This window comes from Ruditapes philippinarum, unplaced genomic scaffold (assembly GCF_026571515.1).
Source record: "Ruditapes philippinarum isolate M1 unplaced genomic scaffold, ASM2657151v2 ctg2817_1_1_1_1, whole genome shotgun sequence".
Lineage (NCBI taxonomy): Eukaryota > Metazoa > Mollusca > Bivalvia > Venerida > Veneridae > Ruditapes > Ruditapes philippinarum.
Genome location: NW_026863189.1, coordinates 167,590 through 195,510, shown reverse-complemented (window position 1 = coordinate 195,510; position 27,921 = coordinate 167,590). Strand labels below are relative to the sequence as shown.

Genomic DNA, 27,921 nt, shown 5'->3' with positions numbered 1-27,921 from the left:
AATATTAACTTCTGAGACAAAATGAAATGCCTTTCAATAAAGACATTTAACCCACTCTTTCAGTAAGGAGATAAATATAGAAAGCTCTTCACTTTAGGAGATAAACATAATATTCTTAAATAAAAACAACTTAGATACTGTGATGTTTACAGTTAAATCCTTCACATGCTGAATGTTTAATGGACTTGTCCAGTTTCCATTTTAGAACTGCATGTCTGTTATCTCTTTTTGGGATATCAAGAAGAAAACATCAAGAGGAAAACTTTTTAAAGTAAGATGGCCAACAGTATAGAGTCTAGTCAGACTGCACAAAAGGGGAGGCTGGCCTGGCAATACGAGGGTTGTCCAAAAAAATGGTGCACTGCAGTTATTGTCGTGTGAGTTAATGATAGAAAAACATTGATTATATATCACTTGAAGGAGAGATGTATCTTAAATAAGAAAGCAAAAGAAAAAAACATGTAACCGGCATTTCCTTAAAACGAATCGTCATACAGTTACCTTGGTAACGTAATACCGGCGCACGACAAAAATTGGGTTAGTTCATTACTTTGATGCATCACGGTATTCTTTGAACACTACATATTAACGTTAAAATTCAGGGAAAAATGTGTGTACGTATTCCTCAAGTCACTAGAAAATATGGAGTCATTTGCTTTATTATAACGGTCGTTAACAAACATTTCTGTGTGGTCATCAATACTGTAATAACGTGAAAGTGTCAGTCGCTAAACGTCTGGAAATACGGACGAACATTAAATATGGTGCAGATATTGGTAAAACACCAACAGATACCTACAAAGAACTTAAAAGGGCAAGCAGGACAAGTTCAGTGTCACGAAGGCTGATTTTTAAATGGCAGAAACGCTCTGTGGAAGAGAAAGAGAGTTGGTAGACGATGGCAACCGGTCAGGCAGACGTCTGTCTGTAATGCCGGCGCGGGTTATCCAATATATTCCTGCACTGGTGGAATATGCTACATGAACGTTGCATAAACAAAATAAAAACAAATCAATACTTTGCATCAATCATTCCTCTATTGACAGTATTTAAAACAAATTATAACATAAAAGCAAATACAACACATGTACCACTTTACAAGCAACAAACAATTAATACAATTACAGTAATGAACTAACCCAATGTTTTGTTGTGCGCCAGTATTACGTTACTAAGGTAACTCAATGACCATTCTTTTACACGACACGCCGGTTAATCGACTTTTTCTTTTGTTTTCTTATTTGAGACAGATTCCTCTTTCAAGTGATATATAATTTTTTTGTTTTATTAATAACTCTCTCGACAATAACTGCAGTGCATGAATTTTTTGGACAACCCTCGTATATTAGTGACAAAGACTCAAGTTCAACAGGGTTAAGCTTAATTATGGGACAAACATCACAAACATACCTGGTCTCAAAGTCAGAAATAAACTTGGTGACCTTTGTTTCAACATCTGCATTGCTGTCATAATTCTTGATGTAGAATATATCCATATTTTTGTCACATGAAAACTGGGCTGAAAACGCAAAAATAACAAAACAATATTAAATTTGATGAAAATTGCTGAATCATTTTTGAACCTTGTCTACTTACACAAGAATCTTTACTCAAAATCATAATATAAAAGAAGGCAAGGACTATGAACGGGGAAGTCAGATTAAAAAAAAGCAAGAGCACCGCTAGGCGGAGCATTATATGCCCGAAAGTACTTTAGCTGTAGGTTGATTAATGCTTGAGTTATTACTGTTTTTAGATTTCCTACCCAATATGGACAATCATCCTTGGAAGTTTGAATACTGTGGACCAAATGGAACTTAAGTTATGCTGCAGAAACCATTTTCAGTTTAAGGGTAATAGTGACCTTGACCTTTGACTTTGTGACCCAAAATCAATAGGGGTCTTCTACCCAATATGGACAATCATCCTATGAAGTTTGAAAACTGTGGGCCAAATGGAACTTAAGAATTGCTCCAGAAACCATTTTCAGTATTAAGGTAATAGTGACCTTGACCTTTGACTTTGTGACCCCAAAATCAATAGGGGTCTTCAACCCAATATGGACAATCATCCTATGAAGTTTGAATACAGTGGGCCAAATGGAACTTAAGTTATGCTCCGGAAACCATTTTTAGTATTTAGCTAATAGTGACCTTGACCTTTGACCTTGTGACCCCAAAATCAATAGGGTTCTTCTACCCAATATGGACTCATCCTATGAAGTTTGAAAACTGTGGGCCAAATGGAACTTAAGTTATGCTCCGGAAACCATTTTCAGTTTTAAGGTAATAGTGACATTGACCTTTGACCTTGTGACCCCAAAATCAATAGGGGTCTTCTACCCAATATGGGCAATCATCCTATGAAGTTTGAATACTGTGGGGCAAACAGAACTTAAGATATGCTCCGGAAACCATTTTCAGTTTTAGGGTAATAGTAACCTTGACCTTTGACCTTGTGACCCCAAAATCAATAGGGATCTTTTACCCAATATGGGCAATCAGCCTACCGGTATGAAGTTTGAATACTATGGGCTAAATCGAACTTAAGTTATGCTCCGGAAACCAAATTGCTAACGGACGGACGGACAGACGGATGCCAGGGGGTATAACATAATATGCCCGAAATTCTTTAGGGCATAAAATTATAAAAATTGTTCATTTTTATTTTACATTTTTTTTGTTTTAAAGGTGTAATTCGGTTCATGCACAGCTTCCGTTTCCAATCAGAACACCTCAACAACTATTCTAACACCGAAAAATGGTGATTGTTCTTTTATCAAAATACACATATTACCATTTTTACAAAAAATAATAATTTCTTTCTCTAACTTAACAATTACTACCAATTCACAATGGCAAGTATCATGATATAAACTGAATACATTAAAATATAATTATTGAAATGATTGACAAGTAGTATAGAATGGTAGAAGTGAACTTACTTGGTGTACAAACAGTTGGGAGAATATTGAAAGTAACCAAGCTATAGAAACTTGTGAAAGTCTTCAGAGCCGTTTCGTCAGTTGCAATACGCAGAAGTTCGTCTAAAAAGAAGTTCGAGCCTACGCCAATGCTGATAATATTTATAAACCTCCTTTTAGCCCGTGCCGCTGCAGCCACAGTCAATGCAGTGTTGTCCGACATTCCGTCTGTAATTACAATTATGTTCTTCGGTATGCCGGCTCGGCCCTGGTTATCGAACGTAGTGATGGCAGCATCTATAGCCGCAGCTGTATTTGTACCGGGTTTCGTACTCTGAACCAGACTTCTGACTAAAGTAGTCACGGTGACTCGATCAGTGGATCCTGTTAAATCTAGACGTGGATTAGTCGGCACATTGTCGGCAAACTGGATAATTCCGATACGAGTCGCAGTCAATCCAACCTTGAACCTGATAAACAGTACAAAAATATTGCTATATGAGATTAACTAGAGAAAAAAGCAAATCTTTAACCAAGAATGGTGATTTCTGTTTTCACCAAAAGTTGTGACAAAACTTTAATTATTTATTTGCTGATATTTTTTGTCATAAGAGACAAAATGAGAACTTTATAAGCTAATCAGTCAATGCTGGAGGGGGGGCTGAAAAACATTCAAAGGGCCTTTTTGCAGCCAATACTTAAAACACTTACATGTATTTTGAAAAAAAAATTGCTTTTGCAATAAAAATTCAAACTTTTTTTCTTTTTTGCTACAAATAGGTGTTTATGATAAAAATAATCTTTAACAAAACATTAATGTTACATAAACTTAGTTTAAACAGAATTTATATTAGTTCAATAGTGTAGGAAGATTAAAGCAATTGAACACAGTTTTAAATCCAACCAGTTCTAAAAAAAAGTGAAACAAGAACCGGTTGAACCGGGTGATGCTCTCCGAGAAGGTTTGGACACAGGAAAGTATTAAAAAAATGAACAAAGGGCAAAAACTCCAAAATTAGGCAAGGTGGAGTTATGTGTTTTTGCACTGCACTTCTATTCAATGAGATCTATCTATTTATAAAGTTTCCTGATGATATCTCTTATAGTTTCAGAGTTATGTCCCAGGTAAAATTCAAAGTGTAAAAATGAACAAAGGGCAATAACTCCAAAATTAGACTTGGCTTTGTTTAGGTTCTTTAAGCATTGCAGTTCTATCCAATGATATCTAGCTACCTACAAAGTTTCATGTTGATATCTCTAATAGTTTTAAAGTTATGTCCCGGACAAAAGTCAAAAAGTAAAAATAAACAAAGGCAATAACTTCAAAATAAGGCAAGGCAGAGTAATGAATTTTAAGCACTGCACTTCTACCAAATGAGACCTATGTATCTACAAAGTTTCATGTTGATATCTCTTTTAATTTTAGAGTAATGTCCCAGACAAAGTTCAAAGTGTCAAAATGAACAAAGGGCAATAACTCCAAAAGTAGGCAAGACAGTGTTACAGTTCTTGTGCACTGCAAACTTACTTAATGAGATCTATCTACCTACAAAGTTTCATGCTGATACCTCTTACACTTTTTGAGTTATGTCTTGGACAAAGTTCAAAAATTGAAAATAAACAAAGGGGAATAATTAAAAAATAAGACAAGGCAGAGTTACGGTTCTTGTGCACTGCACACCTACTCAATGAGATCTATCTACCTACAAAGTTTCATGTTGATACCTCTTATAGTTTTAGAGTTATGTCCTGGACAAAGTTCAAAGTGTAAAAATAAACAAAGGGGAATAATTCAAAAATTAGGCAAGACAGAGTTACGGTTCTTGTGCACTGCACACCTACTTAATGAGATCTATCTACCTACAAAGTTTCATGTTGATACCTCTTATAGTTTTAGAGTTATGTCCTGGACAAAGGTCAAAGTGTAAAAATAAACAAAGGGGAATAATTTAAAAATTAGGCAAGACAGAGTTACGGTTCTTTTGCACTGCACACCTACTCAATGAGATCTTTTTACCTACAAAGTTTCATGTTGATACCACTTATATTTTAGAGTTATGTCCTGGACAAAGTTCAAAGTGTAAAATAAACAAAGGGGGATAATTCAAAAATTAGGCAAGGCAGAGTTACGGTTCTTGTGCACTGCACACCTACTCAATGAGATCTATCTACCTACAAAGTTTCATGTTGATACCACTTATATTTTAGAGTTATGTCCTGGACAAAGTTCAAAGTGTAAAATAAACAAAGGGGGATAATTCAAAAATTAGGCAAGGCAGAGTTACGGTTCTTGTGCACTGCACACCTACTCAATGACATCTATCTACCTACAAAGTTTCATGTTGATACCTCTTGTTGTTTCAAAGTTATTTCCCCGACAAGAAAAGCGGACGGACGGACGGAAAGACAGACGGACGGATGGACAGACAAGGCGGCGACTATATGCTCCCCCAAAATTTTTGGGGGAGCATAAAAAGTGTTGGTTTGAACTCAAGCAGTCAGCAATCCTCAAATTACTAATTGGACACATTATCCATTCAACCACATAGCCACTATTAACACACAGTTAAGCATAGATATGACATGAATATTCAAAATATATACAGAAATCAACCATATATTACCTGTAAACAGAATTTTCTAAGAACACCTTAACCAATTTGAAACTAATGGATGTAAGGCTCATAGAAGCATCCACTAGAAATATGATGTCCATATTCTTCCCACATGCATCTGCAAGTAAAAAATCAAACTGTACAATAGGGAGATACAAATATACCGTAAGCTCTTTAAAATGGAGAAAAATATTAAGGGGGCAGGGGACATATTCGAATGATGGCCCCGTGAAATTTTTTAATAACTCAGACATGGTGTTTTGAAGGTACTGATAACTTCTGATATTTCTCTGTCATTGTAATTCTTTCTTGTTTGTGTGTAGGAAATGAGATATATTTTTGCGTTTTTACCCGAAACTAAGCATTTTGGTAGCTTTGTATGTATTTCTGACTCTCCGAATGGAGGTGAACAAGTTAAAAATCAAGCTTTGACAGTTGGCGCCAAACAAGTAAGAAAATTTCAGATACAAGTTTGTGAAAAATCTAAACGTATGACAGACCTTTATTTGTCATTTCTGAAAATGCCATAGCTTGCACTGTGTGTTACTGATATTTTTAAAGGAATCGGGCGGATTCTGGAGTATGCTGCACCTTCATAAGATTCCCCATTTTTGGTAATTTTAAAGGTGTAATTTTTGGCTGGTTGGGGGTTTAAAATAAAAATTGCGGGCATAAAATTTTTGAAAGGGAGAAAATGCATGCAAACTTTTAAAATTCTTTTCAATGTATGTAAATATATCATTGAAATAATGCTTTTGGAACGGGTTATCTCCCTGTAAAAAAATTTTTGAAATTTTTGGGAATTTGTTTCGGGTTTAAACACTAAAAATTTTACAAATTTTCTTTTTTAAGGCCCCTGCCCCCTTTTTAAGGAAATTTTAAAATTTTTATAAAAGGGGTTTTGGGAATTTGACCCAAAATTGTCCCATAAAAAACCCTTTCAAAATTTTAAAAAAAATTGAATTTGACTGTAGATTTATCAATTTAAATGTTAGGGTAAGTAGACTGTAAAGGGTCAAGGGAGGTAATAAAAATTTGGAATTTTGGCAAACACTGTACTTCACAGAATGTGCACATTTATCCAGATTTAACAGTTTTATATTGTGCAAATTGACATAATAATGCATAATTGAGCACTTTCAATTGTTACAAATGTATATAATGTCATATTAGTCAACAGTGGTATCTTTACTGCACTTTTAGGTGTATGCAGGTCTGGTTTCCTGTAAAATTCATTTTGGGACATTAAATGTTGCTGTAATATTGTTTTTTCTTGCTATAATCTCCTTCCAAAAGACTTTAAATACTCTGAAAATACTTTATGGTATTTAAATGAAGGTGGAATACAGAAAAAAACCATCTCACAGGTTCCTGGCACTTGATATTAAGTAAATCATATAACAGGCATGGCCGTTGTACTAGTTACTTCCCCTGAAATAGGGTATTTTTAAATATTTCATTAAATACAAAGTAACCGCAGTATTCACTTTTCGAAGTTAACGTTTAATGCGAAATACTCCATATTTTAAGAAAATAAAAGGAAACGCTTTAATGCGGATCACATAAAAAATCTTAAGGGGGCAGGGGACATATTCGAATGATGGCCCCGGTGAAATTTTTTAATAACTCAGACATGGTGTTTTGAAGGTACTGATAACTTCTGATATTTCTCTGTCATTGTAATTCTTTCTTGTTTGTGTGTAGGAAATGAGATATATTTTTGGGTTTTTACCCGAAACTAAGCATTTTGGTAGCTTTGTATGTATTTCTGACTCTCCGAATGGAGGTGAACAAGTTAAAAATCAAGCTTTGACAGTTGGCGCCAAACAAGTAAGAAATTTCAGATAAATTTTGTGAAAAATCTAAACGTATGACAGACACTTTATTTGTCATTTCTGAAAATGCCATAGCTTGCACTGTGTGTTACTGATATTTTTAAAGGAATCGGGCGGATTCTGGAGTATGCTGCACCTTCATGAAGATTGCCCATATTGGTATATTTTAGGTGTTATTTTGGCTGGGTGGGGGTAAATATAAATTGCTGTCAGTCATTTTTTGAAGGAGCAATGCATGCAAACTATTATTCTCTTCAATGTATGTCATATATCATTGAATAATGCTGTGCAACTGGTTATCTGCCTGTGAAACAGATTTTGAAATATTTGGAATTGTGTTTCTGGTCACACTGAAATACAAAATTTTTCATTTTTAGGTCCCCTGCCCCCTTAACACACACAAAACAGTTACCAGGTATTGAAATTAATTAGTAAAAAAGCAGTTAATTTCATTGATACTTTTTCACCTTAATAAATCCAAGAATTTCTACTAAAAAACATCCTCCAATTAACTTATCAAAACTCAGATGGCTATTACTCAATAATGGTCTTAAAATGTTTATTGTTATCAATTATTGAGCCTTTGAAACCTAGATTATCTTATGTGATTTTACATCTTTTTACCATTGCAGTCATCTAGAGAGTCACTTCCTGCCAGTGAAAACAGGTTTATAGGACAGTCTATACACTCTGTCTGCACCCTCTCTGGTTGGTATGTGTTTGCTTCACAAGCAATACAGGTATCCTTATTAGTTGGCGAAATTCTTTCCCCTTCATTACAGTCCCCTATGAAAATACAATTAGTATTAGATAAAAAAAAAATTTGCATATATTAGTCTTACTGCACAGTCACAATTAGAAAACACTTTTTTGTATTACTTATCATTTGCTAATCAATACACTACAGAGTATAGAATGTGCAATTAATGAACACTTTGTTATGAACTGGAGTACAAAACGAACGCCTACTAATACACTACCATATAGAAAATGTAACAAATGATCACTTACTTGAATACACTGCATATATATAAAATGTTACAAATGACCACTTAGTAATGCACTGCCACTTAGAATAGTTATGTATCCCATGACCACTTACTAAAACATTGCTATTAAGAAAATGTATTAAATTATAATTTTTTAATACACTGCAATATAGAATGTAACAAATGACCACTTACTAATACAGCAGTCACAACTTACTATTTAACACATTGATCTACAGATGTTACAACAAATGTACTGGCATACAGAATATTAATACATGATGACCACTTACTAATACACTGGTCAACAGATGTTGATTTCGTTTCTTTTGTAGAATAACCAGCTTTACAGGTGTCACAATTAGACTGAAAACTGTCAGCCTGGTATTCTCCTTTACCACATTCAACACAGTTCTCCCCTACTGTCTTAAACCCAGGTCCACAGTTGGCTGAAATAACATACATCAATCACATATAGTCAAATACATAATAATAATTATAATTCTTTGCCACTGGGATAATCTATAATTCTTTGAGGAAGAAACTAATTTTGCTAATGCTCAATGACTGTGAAGAAATTAAACTTCACCTCAATGTCTAAAACATTCAGTCTGAATGGACTGTGCCATCATGACATATGAAAGTGTTTACTTTTATTTAGGGACGCACAAAGCACTGCAGATGACAAAAGGTAAGTGTTGGACAGACCAAAAATTTTTGCACAATTATTGGAAAAATGTATCATTATATATTATTTCTGTTATTAAATATTGATAATATCATTAATTAATCATTTTTTATATTTTTTGTTTCATGTATATCTATTTTGATTTCCTTACATATTTATTTTATTGATTATCTAATAAATTTCATTCAAAGTGATTTGAAATAAACAATAAAAGTACATGTACTTTTAACAAGAGTATAATTTGCAGTGATGGATGTACCAAAACACTCCTTTGACAGGGCTGAAACCTTTGCCAAAATATGAATATTACACATGAGCCCTTAGGTCAAAGATCCCCCCATATTCCACTTTTATGCTAGTGTATAGACAGCCAGCATTAAGAAGAGATACGGGCAAATCCATATGCTTCTCCCAATACAGTAGTGGGGGCATTAAAGTAGAAAAATCACATTTTAGGATCAGTGACCTTGACCCCATTGATTATGAACCCCATCTGACATAAGATGTCAATGCAAGCACAGATTGAAATATTTGGTCAATAAATGCTGAAACAAATGGAATAACTAGACAAAACAAAGAGGCCTGTTTACACCTTTGAAACAAATGAAATATGCTTCCAACGCTCGCAAACTTTCAGAAAGCAAAAATATATTGACTTACGTATACAGGCAGTGTCGGCTGTAGATCCTGTATTCTCTGTTGTTTTACCAACAGCACATTGCACACAAGTATGCGCGTCAGTTTTAACACGATATGTTCCTCGCGGACATTTCTCACACGACCCGTCCATTCCTCTTTGCTCTCCATCATCACAAGGGTCTACAAACAAAATAAAAAGCTCAATCACGTTCATCATCAGATATCAACTTACAGATGTGTGCAAAACAGATATTAAATGTCCTTTAAATAATACGATTGCATTTTATTAACTCCTATATCACTTTAACAATAGTGTTTTATTATGTTTCATAAAATTATAAAATTTTCATGTCAAAAAATTATATAAAATAGGTTTACTACCAATGCAAAATTTCCTTTCAAGGAATCTGTAGGCTGGAAGTTCATTAAAATTCTCCACATTAAACAGGAACTGCAGACTGTTAACTATGGTAACAAAGTTTATGTTGTCTAGGTCGGTCCTTGCATTGATGACTGACACAATCCCTCCAGTATTACGTAGTTTACTGACAATTTTATTTTTAACATCAACATCCAAAATATCTGTTTTTGTGACAAAAATGAACAGTTTTGTTTTCTGCGGATTGGTGGATAGATCTTGGTTATCAGCTTGAGTGCTTAACTCGACCATATTTGTGTATGGGGATATTGCCACAGTTGACTGGCTGAAACTGGAAAATATAAAGACACATAAAAAAGCTAAATTTGACTGATTTCAGTGTAAATAATACTAATACAAATATTACAAAATATAGTAAAACCTCGTCAATAATGACCTTGTGAAATACAAAAAACTGATACATCTTGCTTTGACTAACCTGAAAACTTAGCCTTGCTATTAGGAAAAAGAAGAAAAACTTTTTTTAGACTCAATGTTCTTGACCCAATTAAAATTTTGTTTAAAATTTTACGACAAAGCACATACAAAATTATATCACACACATTGAAATTTGGAACTGTCCATTATCAATTTTGGGGATATTAAGATAAAAATTTAAAGTTTGGCAGCCAACAGTATAGAGTCTGGTCAGACAGCATGGAAGTACAAGCTGGCCTGGCTCTTTACTGGTGGCAAAGGCTCTATACTGGTGGCAGAGGCTAACAACTCTTGATTTCAGGTTTACAGGTATATTCATCTCTAAATGATAAGCAGGACAAGCCCTTTTACATAACATTTAATGTCCATTTTTAATGTCCATTTCACAATTTTTAGCAATGTAAAAGTTAAACAAACATACCTGCTTGCAAGTTTTACAACAAAGTTGTTAAATCGTCCTTTAAACTCTGGATCAGTAGTAATTCTGTCTTCAAATATTATAATATCTATGCTCTTAGTGCATGTAAATGTGTCTGTAAAAGCAAAAATATTTGTTAATGGTATGATCCACTGGTATCAATAGATATGGGAACCTGTATTGTTTTTTACTCAGTTTGGAAATGGAAGTAAAGGTATGCAGAAACATTTCAATATATTGGGAAAAATATAAAGGCAGTTGTTTTTTCTCACTTAATTGGGAAGAGGCCTATGCCACTTTATGATTTTGCAAAAAAAAAAAAATCCCTAAAATCCCTAAAATTGCTAATTTGGGAAGTATAAAAGCTGGTGTAAGTTCAGATGTTTTTTGGAAACTGTGCAGGATATTAAAGAAATTTTCAAATATATGAAGAGCCCGTTGTATAATTCTCTGTCATACATTTATAAGGTGAAAAATCACTGCATGGGTTCAGACAGGTGTCCATTGAATCAACACAATTAAATGTAAATTGCTTGTCAAGATAGTCTTAAATATTTTAAATGACCTTGGCCATTTTTCAATCTAGACAAAACCATTCATAATTTTATAGGGATTTTTTTTCAAATATATGCTCTACTGACTGATAGCAAACAGTGCATATTATGATCACAGAGCATGGATGTGCCCACAGAAGGCTGCATTTTATTGCTGCCAGCATGGTAAGGCTTAAAAATACAATTAAATTTTTTGAGTTTTTCTAAGAGCAGTTTAGATGTCAAAATGTTGCAAGATGCAATTTTTTTTCTTATTTTCTAATGTGACATTTAATGTACCAAGGTATCTTATCCTATGAAATAGAACCAACTTGAATAATTTCCCTGTGTTTATTTCACCATCAGACATCACTTATATACTTAATTTGTTCTGTAGTGTAATGTCCAATATTCTCACTATCACAAATTTTCACTTAGCCTTTTTCCTAAAAGTCAGGCTAATAATATGAAATTTCTTCACTCACCTTCACAAATTCTTGTAATAAAATCCGTATTTGTTGCCAATGTCAAGAAATTAGGAACCATCAACTTTGAATCCTCATCACTTGCAACGCGGTCAAGTTCATACTGGAAAACGTTAGGACCGACGCCAATGACAAATAGACGTATGAATTCGGCCTTGGCCTTATTTGCCTCTTCGATAGTTTTGTAAGTGTTAGTAGACATGCCGTCGGTTAACAAGACCAGGATGCGCATAACTCCGCCTGTCCTACGACCCTGGACTTTAAACATATCAACAGCAACATCAATTGCTCTAGCCGTGTTAGTTCCTTAAATAAAAGAGAAAAGAATTATATCAAATGATTTAAAGATGACTTTGCTATAATAATTTTTAGTTAAACTATGAAGGTTATTTGGTAAGTTTCTAGCCTTAAAGTCAGAGCATTTGAAATAAGTCCATGCCATTGGCTGGATTCAAATCATTCTGTGCTAGTTTAATTGAAATCCAAACTGTTCCCAAAATTCACCAGTATTATATCTAGAAATTTCTATTTAATCACTGACCATAATCACATGGCAATTATACTATACTGAGTAAACTTCATACCTGTTGGTAAAGTCCCTTGGTTGAGCTGACGTACAGCTTGAAGAACAGGTTCCGGTTCGGTTGACTGCTGTAATGGGAACACATCTCCACTGAGAACATCTGATGTATACGGCAAAATGCCTACCCGAGTTCTATCCTCACTAATATCAAACCTGTACAAATATATTCACTCATCACCATTCAAAAATTCATTATATATGTACTTTTAACCCTAATATCTGCTTAAACTGACAGTCCTTAGTCTCTGCAAACCAGTGTAAAGCTAGACTAGCTTGCAAATCTATGCAGCGCCTTACCTGACACTATACTGCTGGCAGCTAAATTTACATATAGTTTGATAACAAAATCCCTTATAATTTGAATGGACTGTTCCAAATTCAAAGCTGGGTAAAACCATTACACAGATTCAGCAGGTTCTGGGTTAACAATATTCTCGTCTATACAATGTAACAGTAACAGTCTTCTGCATGTGAGTTTAAATAAAATGTCACAAAAATTCCTTACATACAAATTTAATGTGACCAGCCTGACATTCAGCAAATATACTAGCAGGCAGGTAGGTACTTAATATGTGCTCATGGATGCAGTACTGCTAATAAACTGTAACTGCAAACCTCATAGCAACAAGAATTTGTAACAGAGTTACCAACATTCCCCACCAGTAAGGGAAGTTTTATATAAGGCACAAAATTGTGCTATTTCAAAAGAATGAGGTATGGATCCGGACATTCAGTGCAAAATCTTGATCAATGCTATATCTACACATGCAACAATAAATTCATTAAAGAAATAATATCAAGGTGTAAACAGAAATACATTTATAAAGTGTTTCTTCAAAAAGGCGGGGCACAATTAAATAACTTGGATCAACAACAGTCACTCATCAATTAATGGTCAAAGAACAGATAAATCAGTTGTCTCAATCCAAGTGAAGAATCTAGAGTCGGCATGTCAAAGTCTCGGAACCAGGACAAACAAATCTATCATATCAGCATTATGCTGCAAACTAAGTTATAGCACTTGTATTTTGAAAAAGAAGGAAAATGTTGGATAATGTACATTGTGATGTAGATGTTAAGATATATATACATAAAATTGTTAAGTTTTAAAACAAACTGTACAACCAAAATGTATCTGAAGTATAAATATGGGAATTTATCTTGATAAATAAAATTAAAAAAAAAACAAACAAAAAACTAAAAAGAGGGCCATGATGGCCCTGGATCGCTCACCTGACACAACCGCATCCAAGCAATGTCTTAAACAAGCATCATGACCAAGTTTGATGCGACTGAGTCAAACATGTGACCTATACTTTGTTGTAAAGATTTTTCCATATTTGGGCAATGTGACCTAATTTTTGACTGGATACAACCCATATTCAAACTTGACCTAGAAATCATCAAAACAACCTTCCTGACCAATTTCCAGGAAATTTGGATCAAAACTGCAGCCACTAGAGTGTTAAAAAAAAATTTCTATTTTTAGCTCCTGTGACCTAGTTTTTGACCAGACATGACCAATCTTAGCACTTGACCCAGAAAACATCAAAACAACATTCTTGACAAATTTCCAGAATATTTGAATCAAAACTGCAGCCACTAGAGTGTAAACAAGCTTTTTCTATTTTTAACTCCTGTGACCTAGTTTTTGACCCAAGATAACCCATCTTCAAACTTGACCTAGAAATCATCAAAACAACCTGCCTGACAAATTTACAGAATATTTGAATCAATACTGCAGCCACTAGAGTGTTAACAAGCTTTTTCTATGTTTAGCTCCTGTGACCTAGTTTTTGACCGGAGATAACCCATCTTCGAACTTGACCTAGAAATCATCAAAACAACCTTCCTGACAAATTTCCAAAATATTTGGATCAAAACTGCAGCCACTAGAGTGTTAACAAACTTTTTCTATTTTTAGCTCCTGTGACCTAGTTTTTGACCTGAGATGACCCATCTTCGAACTTGACCTAGATATTATCTAAGCAACCTTCCTGACAAATTTCCAGAATATTTAGATGAAAACTGCAGCCTCTAGAGTGTTAACAAGCTTGTTCTATTTTTAGCTCCTGTGACCTAGTTTTTGACCGGAGATGACCCATCTTCGAACTTGACCTAGATATTATCTAAGCAACCTTCCTGACAAATTTCCAAAATATTTGGATCAAAACTGCAGCCACTAGAGTGTTAACAAGCTTTTTCTATTTTTAGCTCCTGTGACCTAGTTTTTGACCCAACATGATCTATCTTCAAACTTGACCTAGATATCATCTAAACAACCTTCCTGACAAATTTTCAGAATATTTGGATGAAAACTGCAGCCTATAGAGTGTTAACAAGCTTTTTCTATTTTTAGCTCCTGTGACCTAGTTTTTGACCGGAAATGACCCATCTTCGAACTTGACCTAGATATCATCAAAACAACCTTCCTGACAAATTTCCAAAATATTTGGATCAAAACTGCAGCCACTAGAGTGTAAACAAGCTTTTTCTATTTTTAGCTCCTGTGACCTAGTTTTTGACCGGAGATGACCCATCTTTGAACTTGACCTAGATATCATCAAAACAACCTTCCTGAAAAATTTCCAGAATATTTGGATGAAAACTGCAGCCTCTAGAGTGTTAACAAGCTTTTTCTATTTTTAGCTCCTGTGACCTAGTTTTTGACCCAAGATAACCCATCTTCGAACTCGATCTGTATTTTATTAAGACAAACATTCTGACAAAGTTTGATGATGATCCAATCAAAACTGTGACTGCTAGACTGTTAACAACCCAATTATTAGAGTGTTAACAAGCTTTTTCTATTTTTAGCTCCTGTGACCTAGTTTTTGACCGGAGATGACCCATCTTCGAACTTGACCTAGATATCATTAAAACAACCTTCCTGACAAATTTCCAGAATATTTGGATGAAAACTGCAGCCTCTAGAGTGTTAACAAGGTTTTTCTATTTTTAGCTCCTGTGACCTAGTTTTTGACCCGAGATAACCCATCTTCGAACTCGACCTGTATTTCATTGAGATAAACATTCTGACAAAGTTTGATGATGATCCAATCAAAACTGTGACTGCTAGACTGTTAACAACCCAATTGTTGACGACGCACGACGCACGACGCACGACGCACGACGACGGACGCCGGACATAGCCCCATCACTATACCTCACCTTGACCACTTCGTGGTCAGGTGAGCTAAAAACATTAATGACTTACTTTCCAATTAAATTTAAAAGAAACACTTTCATCAAGGTGTATTCATTAGTTCTGATACTCTGGGATGAGTCCACCACAAACACAATATCCATAGGGGCAAGGCAGTTACCTGAAATATAGGAGAATCACTTTTAAATTTTTAAATCACTTCTATTATACTAATTTTTTCACTTTTATTCACTAAACTTATATTTCGTGTAGTTCAGCGATAAGACAACATTTCACATAAAACTTTAATATCATTTAAAATCAATTTCAGCTCCAATGTCCTTTAACCCTTTATCTGCCTTGAGAATGACGTGTAATTAGCCTTTGCCACCAGTATAAAGACTGGCCAGTTTGTACTTCAGTGAAGTCTGACCAGGCTTTACACTCTGTGTAGCTCTATTTTTGTATTTTTACATTCAAATCTCTAAAACTTCATCAAAAAACATTTATCTTCATCAAAAAATATTTGGCACTTAAATTTAAGTTAAGTTTCAGCAATTAAACAAATCAATTTTTAGCTGTGTCCTTGACCTTTCAACTTCTGACCTTAAAAACCTTTTAGAATGACATGACAACAACAAAAAATCATAGAAAGAAAATTCCTGTGCAGGCTAACCTGTGAAAATACTACGTCATGATCTCTATTGCAACTTGAAATTTTAATATATATATCAAATTATCCTATTCTTATAATACCTAAGAGACAATCAGAGAGTCTGTCTGATGCAGTGGCGCCATCTGTAGTTCTTCCATCTGGGCATGACTGACACAGGAATGACTCATCACTATCTCTGTACTTGTTGACCTCACATTCTTCACAAGTTCCTGTTGTACTTGACACCTGGTATCCATCAGTACATGGCACTGAAAAAATACATCAGATGATGATCATTTTCAAAGTTTCAATGTAACACTGTGGTACAGTTTTATCATCTTCACAACAAAGTTAAGACAGTTTTGCTATGAATTCATTACATTATCAATTTCAAACCTTCAATTTAATGCTAAAAGTTCTTTAAGTCAGGTTTCTATAAAATAAATGACCAATATAAAGTAGGAAGAACAGAAACTCATCTGTACTCATACTTCTTTCACTGTAACCTCATCAATGTGTTTTAGTGCTGCGTGCACTGTTAACTCAGTGTTTGGTCAACAATGTATTGTAAACTCACCTGCGTTTGGTCTAATGTATTGTAAACTCACCTCAATTGTTTATTATAAGACAACTCATTTTTTCTAACATTATTTGTATGATAAACTCACCTGTACACAAACTCCTTTTAATTACCAGCTCAAAAGGTAACATGTCATATCTGTTAGTAAAGAAGCTCAATTTATCATTGGAGGCGAAGCTTTCGATGTTGTTTGAGGTAGTGGCAGCATCCACAACAGCCACCAGAATACCATCTGCCTTGGCTACGTTAATCTCGACTTCAAGTCGTGCTGAAAGAAATGCAGTAACAGTTCATTATTTTATTTTTTTCCTTTGATTAAGAAATAAATATCAATTTTGAGTGCATTGTTGTAGAATAATGCATGGTTTGAGTTCAAATGTGTAGATTGTGCATATAATGTGTAATAATGCCGTTGTTTGCCCTATTTATTTGATAGGGGAATGGTGCGAAGCGTGTTGGAATTGATATTTTCAAACATTTTTTTAAATATCTCATTGGGATTAATATGTCTGATTCTCAACCCATATAATAAGATTTGAGTCATACTTGGATTATGTTTTATTATGTAACATTAGTACCTGAAAGCCTGTCATAACCTTTATATGCTTGGTTTTGTCCAGTCCATTTTATGTTTTCTTGGAATAATAATATTTAATGTGCAAAATGACCAAAAAATAAAAAGCGTTGCAACTTAAACCAGGCTAATGTTCATGCAAAACAATCAATTTTCAATTTAACTCAATATATACTTCTTAATTATCTTTTGCAAACTTTTCAATTTTAAAAACATCATCTGATTTCTGCAAAAAATTTATGTTTTTAGGCTTTTTGAATTTGGTGACGGTGGTAGTTTCTACAGATCACAACAGTAAGCCACATTTAATTAACCAGAGTTCAGTTCAGGCATCGCATCGTTCCAAGTAGTTTACAAGTTCTAGTTGCCTTCTCTTTCACAAGGAACTGACAACTTCTGTACATGCCAGAGCAGAGGTTCAGTGGGAGTGACCATAGAAAGGAAATCATGATCAATCACAATGAATGTGCCGTGCCTGTCAGGGAATCAAATCTGGGTCGCCCGACATTCTGTGGTAATTCACAGTCCAATACTCTGTCTATTGAACTAACTAGATGGTCAGGCTTTTTGACCTTAGTGGAGCTCCTCTAAAACATTAACTGAAGTACCCACCTTTCACACTAGCATCAATTAAATTATCTGTTATAACCATTATAACTCGTGCCACATTGAAATTTGTTTTAGAAGAACTATGTTGTTTTTGTACAGCCTCTTTCATCGCCAGGGCAACATCCGCCACATGATCCACAAATATATTTGTGACAACAGAATTAACAAAGCTAAAAATAAAAATAAAAATTTAACTGAAAGTATGTATAAGGTATTTTTATTGTATAAACATATTCTTGTTCCATTAATACTGCAAAGTAATTATTATTCGAGGAGCACTTAAAGTTTCATGGTTTTCATGGTTAGTAAATCCACAAATTTAAGATCCAACGAAATTTCATTTTATCTGCAATAAGATTATTTTACATCACTATTTACATTTTGGAAAATAAACAGTCCATGATTCAAGAACCGAATTTTTTTTTATTTTTTTCATGCCCATGAAATTCAGTGACATCACATTTTCAATATTTATTATTAATATTTTGTAGTATGACATTAACATTTCCATATATAAATAAAAAGAAGAAACTTAATGGCCTCTCTATAACACAGGAGCACACCCACTGTCCATGCACTGACAATATGCTAGATACACCTGACCTACCTTTTCTTCAAGCCATCTATGAATATCTCTGCCCTTCTAATTGTGTCAAAGTTCACAAGATCCCACACTGCTACGATGTCCATATTATTGGAGCATTCAAAATTAACTGTAATAAAATAATGCCAATTAGTGATAGACACTTTTATCTGTTATAAATGCAAAGGTTAAGGTAAAGGTCTTGTTTATTATACTGTCACCCCTACTGAAAGGGCCAGCCATTTCTGACTTATGAGACACCTTTTGTTTGCATACCATGTACCTCCCAACTCCTACCACTATGTCAGGTGCAAGGTGGATAGAATAAATATATACATGTATTAATTAAGACTGTTTTTTTTCTTTCATATAAACAGTACAAAGGTCATAAGACAACTGTAGTATGTTCTTGTAATTGATGATAAGACACATCTCCATTATAAAACATGCCCATAGGATTGATTCTTATGTTAAACAACAAACCTTGGACGAAACTCTTCTCTTAGGGGTCTTGGCTCTATTTAAGGCCACTACAGCAACTTTTCCTACTTTTATTGGTTGGGGTAAACACTCCTTTTTTGTGCATAGTGAGACATATTCTAGTGCAAACAAACACTTTGGATAAACTTCCTGATTGGGATCTTTTAACATTGATAATCATGCAAAAATTATTCTCTACACATGCTTAAATGAATGAACCATCATGGCCAATATGTCTTTCATTTGTTTTGCACATCAAAATAGGCATTCCAAAATAAACAACATTCTGCATATCTTGTTTAAGGTTGAAATAGTTCATTAATCATGTTATCTTTTAAAATGATTAGAACCTTTAACAAATAATAATAATAGTGGTTGTATATCATACATCGGAAAAGTTATGAATCTAAAATGGGCACCAATATGTCAGCAGGACAATATGTCAATATGTAAGCAGGCCAATATGTAAGTTAAGGCAATTATGTCAGAAGGCCAAATTATGACAATAGGCCAATAATGCCAGTAAGCCAATATGACAATGTGTCAGTAGGCCAATATGAAACAGTTTAGTAAGCCAATATAAGTTCAAGCAATAAAGATAAAATTGATGTGAATTATACTTTATTGTTTAGGAATTTAGTTCAAAGTAATTGTTAAGATTTTATGATAACATTTCAGCCTTATTGGTTGAGTGAATCGCAACATTATTTTTAGCACAAGAAGAAGGTTGGTCTTAAACGACAAAATGTCCTAACACTAGCTTCATGGGCACCTTTCTTGCATCAAATATTTCTGAATTATTTTGTTTGAAAGCAATTTTTTTTCAGCAATATATTAAACAAAGAAGCATTGCTTATGAAATTTATAGAACTATTTATACATACATGAGCAGGACAGGTCCAATAACTGTTTAGGTGTGATTTCAGAGAAAGTGCTCACAGCTTTAACCGAGGCTGGGTCAGTCGCGATGTCGTAAAGTTCCTGAGCGTTTGTCCCTAAACTGATGGTTCCAAAACCCAAAGCCACTATATGAATACCTGAAAAATTCATACAAGAATACAATTTACTATGCCCAATAGGGCTAGCATATCAATGATATATTAATATCACATGACAAGTACTGCCACAGATCAAGCATTATCAATCTTTATTTCACTTTCATACCTGATTACATAAGTTCAGTTAAATAAATGTTCAGTTTATGCTTGTTATTATAGGTCCTCAAATGACCTTGACCTTTTGACCTGAAAATGGGTGTGACAGGTAGGACCAATCAAGGATACATCTCAATAAAAAGTTTGAAGTTCCTAGGTAAAAGTACTTTAATAGCTATTTTTATGATTTGTTATTTCAGGTCCAGAGCCACAGTAGAGTTAATAAAAAAATATTCATAAGAATTATTGACAATTTAACTGACAACAAATATTTACCTATACAGTCAAACTTGTATTAAGCGACCGCGCCAGGGAAACACCCAAAACGGTCGCTTAATGAAACGGTCTCTTAAGAAAAGAATGACATTAAAGTCAAAATTTACAAATGACATCTTTCTTATGCGGTGGGAATGTTTACAACTTCATTTTTATATAAATGTTGAATAATTAGTACGCTTGATAATCTAAATGGATGCCAATGTAAAAAAATAACTTTCTGATATTTATTGACAAAACAGTTTTTATCCATAACGTACGTGTTTGACATTTTTTCCAGATTTTTTTTTCTCCAAAACGAAAACCCTATTAGTGAAGAAGTTTTTCTGTTGTGCATTTTTTCATTCGAAATGAACAGACTACATCTAATTTAATTGCTGATCAAGTTCAAGGTCAATTCAATGCAGTCTAAATGTCAACAAGGGAAGCGTATACACCACCTCAGTAGGGGCGGAGCGTTGCATTGTTTATTCGATATTATTGGATAATACCCGTCATGTGTATACTTAACTTCATTTGCATACGCTTAAACAGTTTGAGAAATAGAGTTTTTCACACATTTATTTGTTATGTTTTGATTGTTAACACTTGTGACATTACGAGGCAGCGTTCTCTAAAAACACAATTACTTGACAGGTAAAAGTGGTCGTTTAATGAAAAGAATTGATCTCAATTAGGTGACTAATTAGTGGTCGCTGGTCACGTTGAGCAAAAGTCGCTCAGTACATTAGAAAATGATCGGGGGGGGGGGGGGGGGGGGGGGGGGGGGGGGGGGGGGGGGAGGGGGGGGGGGGGGGGGGGGGGGGGGGCGGGGGGGGGGGGGGGGGGGGGGGGGGGGGGGGGGGGGGGGGGACAAAAGTCGCTTTAATAGACGTGGTCGCATGGGCAAGTTTGACTGTAAAATCATTTTACAAACCTTTCTCTTTTAGCCCTTTGAGCTTGCAGTTTTGTGCTAGCTGGAACATCTGATTTACCATCAGTCATTACTATAGCAACATATGGTGTTCCCTGGCGACCTAAATATATAAAAACATTGAACCAAAGTTTAGTTGAACATGTGTATCATTGGGTATTATGGGTAACTTATAGAAAGAAAAAGTGACCTTTGTAGAAAGGCGGTCTGTCAAAAGAAATATAAGCACTCAAAAGTAGTTAAAGAGCCATGTCAACATGGCCATCCCCCGCCGAATGTGTTTGCTCATTGGAAGAATGTATATGTAGTAGAGCGGAATAATTCCATTTTAAGAGGTCTTTTGGTAATGAAAACTGATGGCTATAGTGATTACAGATTTGAAACCTATGTGAATACTGATGGCTGAAAATAACAAAGGGCAATTACTGAAAAATAATGCAGGGTAGGTTATCATTCTTGTGTGCTGCATCCGTCCTCAGTAAAATCTATCCACCTATGAAGTTGATACCTCAAATACTTTTTGAGAAAAAAATTGAATTGAAAAATTAAGTATGAAAAAGAACAAAGGGCAATAACTCAAAAATTATAAAAGGTAGAGTTATCATTCTTGTGCAGTGCACACCTCCTGAGTGAGATCTATGCACCTATGAAGTTTCATTTTGATATCTCAAAGGCATTTTGAGTTATGCTCTGGACAAAATTTAATTTTGAAAAAAAAACAAAGGGCAATAACTCAAAAATAATGCAGGGTAGAGTTATCATTCTTAAGCACTGCACTCCTCCTCAATGAGATCCATCCACCTTTGAAGTTTCAAGTTGATACCTCAAATACTTTTTGAGATAAGCTCTGGACAAAATAGCATAAAAAAAAAAAGGGCAATAACTCAAAAATTGTATAGGGAAGAGTTATCATTCTTGCGCACAACATTCCTCCTCAATAAGATCTATCCACCTATGACATTTCATGTTGATATCTCAAAACACTTTTTGAGTTATGCTCCACTCAGGTGAAAAATTAGGTATGAAAAATAACAAAGGGCAATAACTAAAAAATTATGAAAGGTAGAGTTATCATTCTTGTGCACTGCACACCTCCTGAGTGAGATCTATGCACCTATGAAGTTTCATGTTAATATCTCATAGGCTTTTGGAGTTATGCTCTGGACAAAAATCAATTTTGAAAAATAACAAAGGGCAATAACTCAAAAATCATGCAAGGTAGAGTTATCATTCTTGTGCACTGCACTCCTCCTCAATGAGGTCTATCCACCTATGAAGTTTCAAGTTGATAACTCAAATACTTTTAGAGATATGCTCCGGACAAAAATGTCGGACGGAAGGATAATAAGTTACATGCTTTCTTCACAAGCAGCCTGAAACAAAGTTTAAACAAAATAATAAATTTTAAAAAAATCATATATTGGCATTGAGTTGTTTTATGTCTTTTAATGGTGAACATAGTTTATTTTTAATTCAAGGTCAATGTCATCTATTGCAAAGGCCTGACTACAAACTGCTTTTGCTGTATATGTGGCCTGTGCAGACCAAAATCATGGTCAGCACTGTTTTGCCCTGAAAATGATGAAATGGTTTTGATCTGATTGAAAGATGGACAATATCTTTTAAGATATTAAGCATTATCATCAACTAAGAATTCAGGTTATATACATGAACTATATATCTTGTACTTCTAAATATGCAGGCCTACCTTCAGCCACAAACATCTGTATCATTCGGTCAAGGGCAGCGGCTGTGTTGGTGGTTCCACCACTTGTCCAAACCTGTGGTAAAATACCATCTGTCTCTAAAGTTTTCTGGTCCGTACATTGATTCAGAGAAAACACCTGGCTATGAACTGTACTTGAGAATGCTACAACACCTATTCGGATCCTGTTTTGCCCAATATCCAACCTGAAATAGTTATTAAATACAATCAGGCATGATTTTTGCTGACAGGTTAAATAAGATCAAACATGGTCTTTGCTGATAGGTGGTCTCTCAGGGCAGGTAATTTAAAATCATAACATTGAGTGAGAAAATAATAATGAAGCTTTTAAAGATATGATTTATATATTATCTTTAATCAAAGGTGCCTGTTAAAACAAGGTTTATTGTAAAACATGACCATGAAATCACTGACTCATGAATATATGTCACAAATGGAGTACTTGCATCCTTGTCCATTCCTTTATTAATATTCAGTCTTAATAACCTTTACTTGCTAAATTACTTAAATGGACTTTTCCCACTTTCATTTTCAGAACTATCCATTATCAATTTTAGGGACAGCAAGATGCAAATTTAAGTTGTTAAGCCAACAGTATGGAGCCTCAGATTAGACTATGTGATGTGCAGACTGGCCTGGCTTTAAACTGCTGGCAAAGAATAATCACTTTCAGTTACAGTGAGGTAAAGGTTTATAAAAAGGTTTATATTAAATTAAATTACCTGTATTAAACAAAAGCGATCAGTGATCACATGTGTCGCCTCATGATAACCAATCACATGTTGCAGCTACTGTTTAGCAGGAGACACAAAAATCGTTAACAGGGCAAAATGCATTTTTTTATTAAAGGGCCGTAACTCAGCCAAAAATCATTCAACAGGAAAACTTGTGTTATATGATGAAATTGCACCAATAGTTTTTTAGGAGTAGCTCAGGCAAGCTCTGTGATGGACAGACAGACGGACAGACAAAGGGACATACAGACGATGGAGAAGTGATCCCTATATGTTGCCACTACCCTGTAGAGGCGACACAAAAACAACATATTTACATGTATAGCAATATAAACCACTTACTTCATAATCAAAAAATTGATAGCTTGAATTACATTTGTTTTTCTTATTTCTTTATAATTTACTTCTTAATTCAGAATATTAAACTGAAGAAAAAAATATGTTAGTTATAATATATATATAGTATATATATAGTTATAATAATGTAAGGTTTAGAAAAAGAGAAAGATATTATTACATCTGAGCGAACTGTATCATGAATATTTTCATCTTCAGGAACACAGGGTATGTTACACTTAATGACGCATCTACTACAAATACCATATCCATATAACTCTTACATTCCCCTGAAAAATTATATATGATGTTATAAATATACATTTGAGCCGCGTCATGACAAAACCAACATAGTGCGTTTGCGACCAGCATGGATCCAGACCAGCCTGCGCACTGCGCAGTCTGATCAGGATCCATGCTGTTTGCTATCAGTTTCTTTACTTGTAATAGAGTTTGAAAGTGAACAGCATGGATCCAGACCAGCCTGCACATCCGCACAGTCTGATCAGGATCCATGCTGGTCGCAAACACATTAGGTTGGTTTTGTGACGCGGCTCATTTCATGTTTAATCACCAACCTGTTGTGATGGTAATAATTAAGTTATTTATTAGTTCTAGGAATGTATAAAATAAATATGTACAGATGTAAGTTCAAGAACACTAAAAGTATAAAATACGAAAACATTCAACAAGGTTTTGGGGGCCAAGATTGCCAGTGAATGACATAAATAATTAGTTCTGAAGGTTTTTTGAAAGGTTCAAAATAGCCAAATTCAGCAGATTTAAATAATATTAATGTCCAATATTAATTGTCACTGAGAAATTTAGCCTCGGCAAGGAAACCAGAAATCCTTGGATTATGAATCCAATGCTCACCCTATTGAGCTAAGTGGGCAAACAAAAGTGCCCGCCACTAAAATAACTGACTGACAACGAATGACTTTCAATAACATTAGACAGACATTTACCTAACAGTTCCGGTCCAATTATTACTGGTGTACTCGGCTTATAACTCTCCGCAGCTGAAACAAATGAAAAAACAAAAAATTGTTATCAGATCATACTGGAAATCAAAAGGAAAAAACCTTACATGTACTTAAACAGTTTAACTTAAACAAGATCATATTACATATTATTTGAACTATTCACCATATTTAGATTTCAGGCCATTATTTGAATTATTTACCTTATTATATTTAGATTATTTGGAGTATTATTCACCATATTTAGATTTTCCGCAATTTTTTACCTTATGTATTTAGATTATTTGGAGTAATATGCACCATATTTAAATTTCCGGCCATTATTTGAATTATTCACCTTATATGGGTTTAGATTATTTGGAGTATTATTCACCATATTTAGATTTCCTGCCATTATTTGAATTATTTACCTTATATCGGTATAGATTATTTGGAGCACTCACCATCACATATTTTTTCCGGTATGTAAGTTGACTCAACTAGACTCTTGTAAGTTGCAAAAGAAAATATTGAGTTAGAATCGTAAGCCAAAGCCTCTATTTCTGGTTGGAATACACCGTCACCAAGGGCAATAACTAGAGTGCGAATTCCTGAAAACATGATTTTATAAGAATTGTGATTATACAGCTATAGAAAGGTATATTTATACTGCCTGTACATGCCAGAAACGTTGTTTGTATTATAATTAATATCATTTTAAAGTATCTTAAAAACTTGTTAAAAATTTTGGTTGAATACTGTGTTAGGCCACATTAAAAGATGTTTCTTGGAAAAGTATTTTTTTACAAAGGCAAAGAAGAAAAATAGAAACTAGCATAGAGAATTTTCTTGCATGTAAAGAGAATCATAAATGAAACATATAAAGTTTTTAACAATTGGGAGTTATCTGCCCTTGAAAGTGAGTTTTTTTTCTCTTTCTGGTCATTTTCAAAAGCAAATAACTCAAAATTCTCTGCATTATTGAAATTTTCTTAACTAAAATAAAGTTGAAGTTGATATATACCTTTTCCATGAGTTCTATTTGGAAATTATCTTGAATAACTGTGAATTTACATAACATAATGTAAAACACAAAATTTTAAGTAAACAAATAGAAAAAAAAAAATCTTTGGATAATTGTAAAGAAGTAAACAAAGAATATTGATATATATATAATTACACTCATACCATTGAGTTTTAAAATGGAGCTATATCTCTTTGTCTGGAACGTATTTCCCGACCTTCCATCTGTAGCAACAAGTACTATATGCGGGTACTTCGTATTGTCACGACCCTCGGTTTTGAAGATATTATAAACCATCTCCAGAGATACTGCAGTGTTTGTGCTCTGCTCGTTGCCAAGGAGACCGATAATGCTCGCCTTCACTGCGAAACTATTCACAGACTCAGATAAAAGTGAAAAGTCTGCATCATCGTCCACGTCTTCGCCAATCTTTCCAACTGCTATACGTGTCTGGTCATCACCAAGACCAACCGGAAATCTGGTCATGATAAAAACATGATAAAATTGTAAATGGCTCCTATTTTCAAATTCTATTATGATATTCATTTTCTTTTCCTTTCATTAAAAAAAAAAACCATACTGGTAATAGATATATCTCACAATGAAACATGCCTTAAGAAGTATTAGCTCTGCATTTCACAATATTTTGCATGTAACTTAATTCAAACCTAAAATGAAGAAATGCTAGAAAAGAATATAAATATAGCATTTCTTGATATTTACAACCAGTTCGATATAGTTTCTTAGGTTTAAAGTGACATCAATGCTATAATGGTCAAAATTATGTTGGTGACTTTCCAACTTTACTGGCAGGAAGACCTCAAGTGCTCCTTCCTTTAAAATTAATTCAGATATGAGTGGACACATGAGTACAACCACCAACCTTCCATAAGCTAACTGAATAGCTTCTTCACATACATGGCAGGATTCTAATTTACAGCAATGTGGGGGCAAAAGATTTTCTAACCATAAGGCTACAGAGGCCCCAACACATAGTAAAGTCATGTGTTAGTAAAAAGCCTTCATAGGTAACACAGTCAAGGTTTGGTTTTTAACTAAATATATAATGAATTTCAATCTGCTTCAATATACATGTTATGTACCATGCAAAACTCATAAAAAACTTACTTATCCACTAAACTCCAAAAGTATGCTTTAAGAAGGTTATAATTATTCCCAATACTGGCTGTAGCATCTATCAAAAATACTAGGTCCATTGGTTTCTCGCATTGAATTTCTGGAAAAGAAACAAAATCATATGAAGTAATGCAAAACCTAAGTTGAATTACAACTCAAGTCAGAAGAAGGCTTCAGAAATTTTGGTTTACATATTAATTTAATGAACTTCAGCTCTGAACTAACTAATGTAGTTAAGAATAATTTCAAAAGTAAACAGAGGATATTCATGGAAAGGTATGAAATATGATAATTTTCATATCGCAAGATGAAAAAAAATCCTGTATTAACGGAAAAAATCTTGAATTGTCACTTAACTATCTTTTTTTGACATTACAATTTGAAAGGCTTCTCCTAAAATTTTGTATATTTGCTGAACTTGGAAGAAAGTAGTTCAGCAAGACACCAGTGAAAAATAAATTTTTAGACT

The 27,921-nt window shown here is 34.2% G+C and overlaps 1 protein-coding gene across 1 annotated transcript in view; it reads right to left on the bottom strand.

Moving 5' to 3' along the window:
* The window catches only part of LOC132721435 (uncharacterized), a gene marked incomplete at its 3' end in the record, with an annotated part of 142,290 nt that overhangs the window by 43,636 nt on the left and 70,733 nt on the right, over nucleotides 1-27,921 (bottom strand). The window contains exons 24-47 of the mRNA XM_060705741.1: nucleotides 27,444-27,552; nucleotides 26,480-26,793; nucleotides 25,756-25,902; nucleotides 25,298-25,351; nucleotides 24,511-24,619; nucleotides 23,242-23,444; nucleotides 21,537-21,636; nucleotides 20,347-20,354; nucleotides 20,075-20,227; nucleotides 18,735-18,840; nucleotides 18,131-18,297; nucleotides 17,033-17,212; nucleotides 16,466-16,633; nucleotides 15,782-15,890; nucleotides 12,566-12,717; nucleotides 11,982-12,287; nucleotides 10,967-11,078; nucleotides 10,071-10,399; nucleotides 9,711-9,869; nucleotides 8,656-8,811; nucleotides 7,998-8,159; nucleotides 5,548-5,656; nucleotides 2,945-3,393; nucleotides 1,411-1,519 (exon numbers count right to left, since the gene is read on the bottom strand). Coding sequence (XP_060561724.1) covers nucleotides 1,411-1,519; nucleotides 2,945-3,393; nucleotides 5,548-5,656; nucleotides 7,998-8,159; nucleotides 8,656-8,811; nucleotides 9,711-9,869; nucleotides 10,071-10,399; nucleotides 10,967-11,078; nucleotides 11,982-12,287; nucleotides 12,566-12,717; nucleotides 15,782-15,890; nucleotides 16,466-16,633; nucleotides 17,033-17,212; nucleotides 18,131-18,297; nucleotides 18,735-18,840; nucleotides 20,075-20,227; nucleotides 20,347-20,354; nucleotides 21,537-21,636; nucleotides 23,242-23,444; nucleotides 24,511-24,619; nucleotides 25,298-25,351; nucleotides 25,756-25,902; nucleotides 26,480-26,793; nucleotides 27,444-27,552 — 3,970 coding nt within the window. The remainder of the gene's footprint in view (nucleotides 1-1,410; nucleotides 1,520-2,944; nucleotides 3,394-5,547; nucleotides 5,657-7,997; nucleotides 8,160-8,655; nucleotides 8,812-9,710; nucleotides 9,870-10,070; nucleotides 10,400-10,966; nucleotides 11,079-11,981; nucleotides 12,288-12,565; nucleotides 12,718-15,781; nucleotides 15,891-16,465; nucleotides 16,634-17,032; nucleotides 17,213-18,130; nucleotides 18,298-18,734; nucleotides 18,841-20,074; nucleotides 20,228-20,346; nucleotides 20,355-21,536; nucleotides 21,637-23,241; nucleotides 23,445-24,510; nucleotides 24,620-25,297; nucleotides 25,352-25,755; nucleotides 25,903-26,479; nucleotides 26,794-27,443; nucleotides 27,553-27,921) is intronic.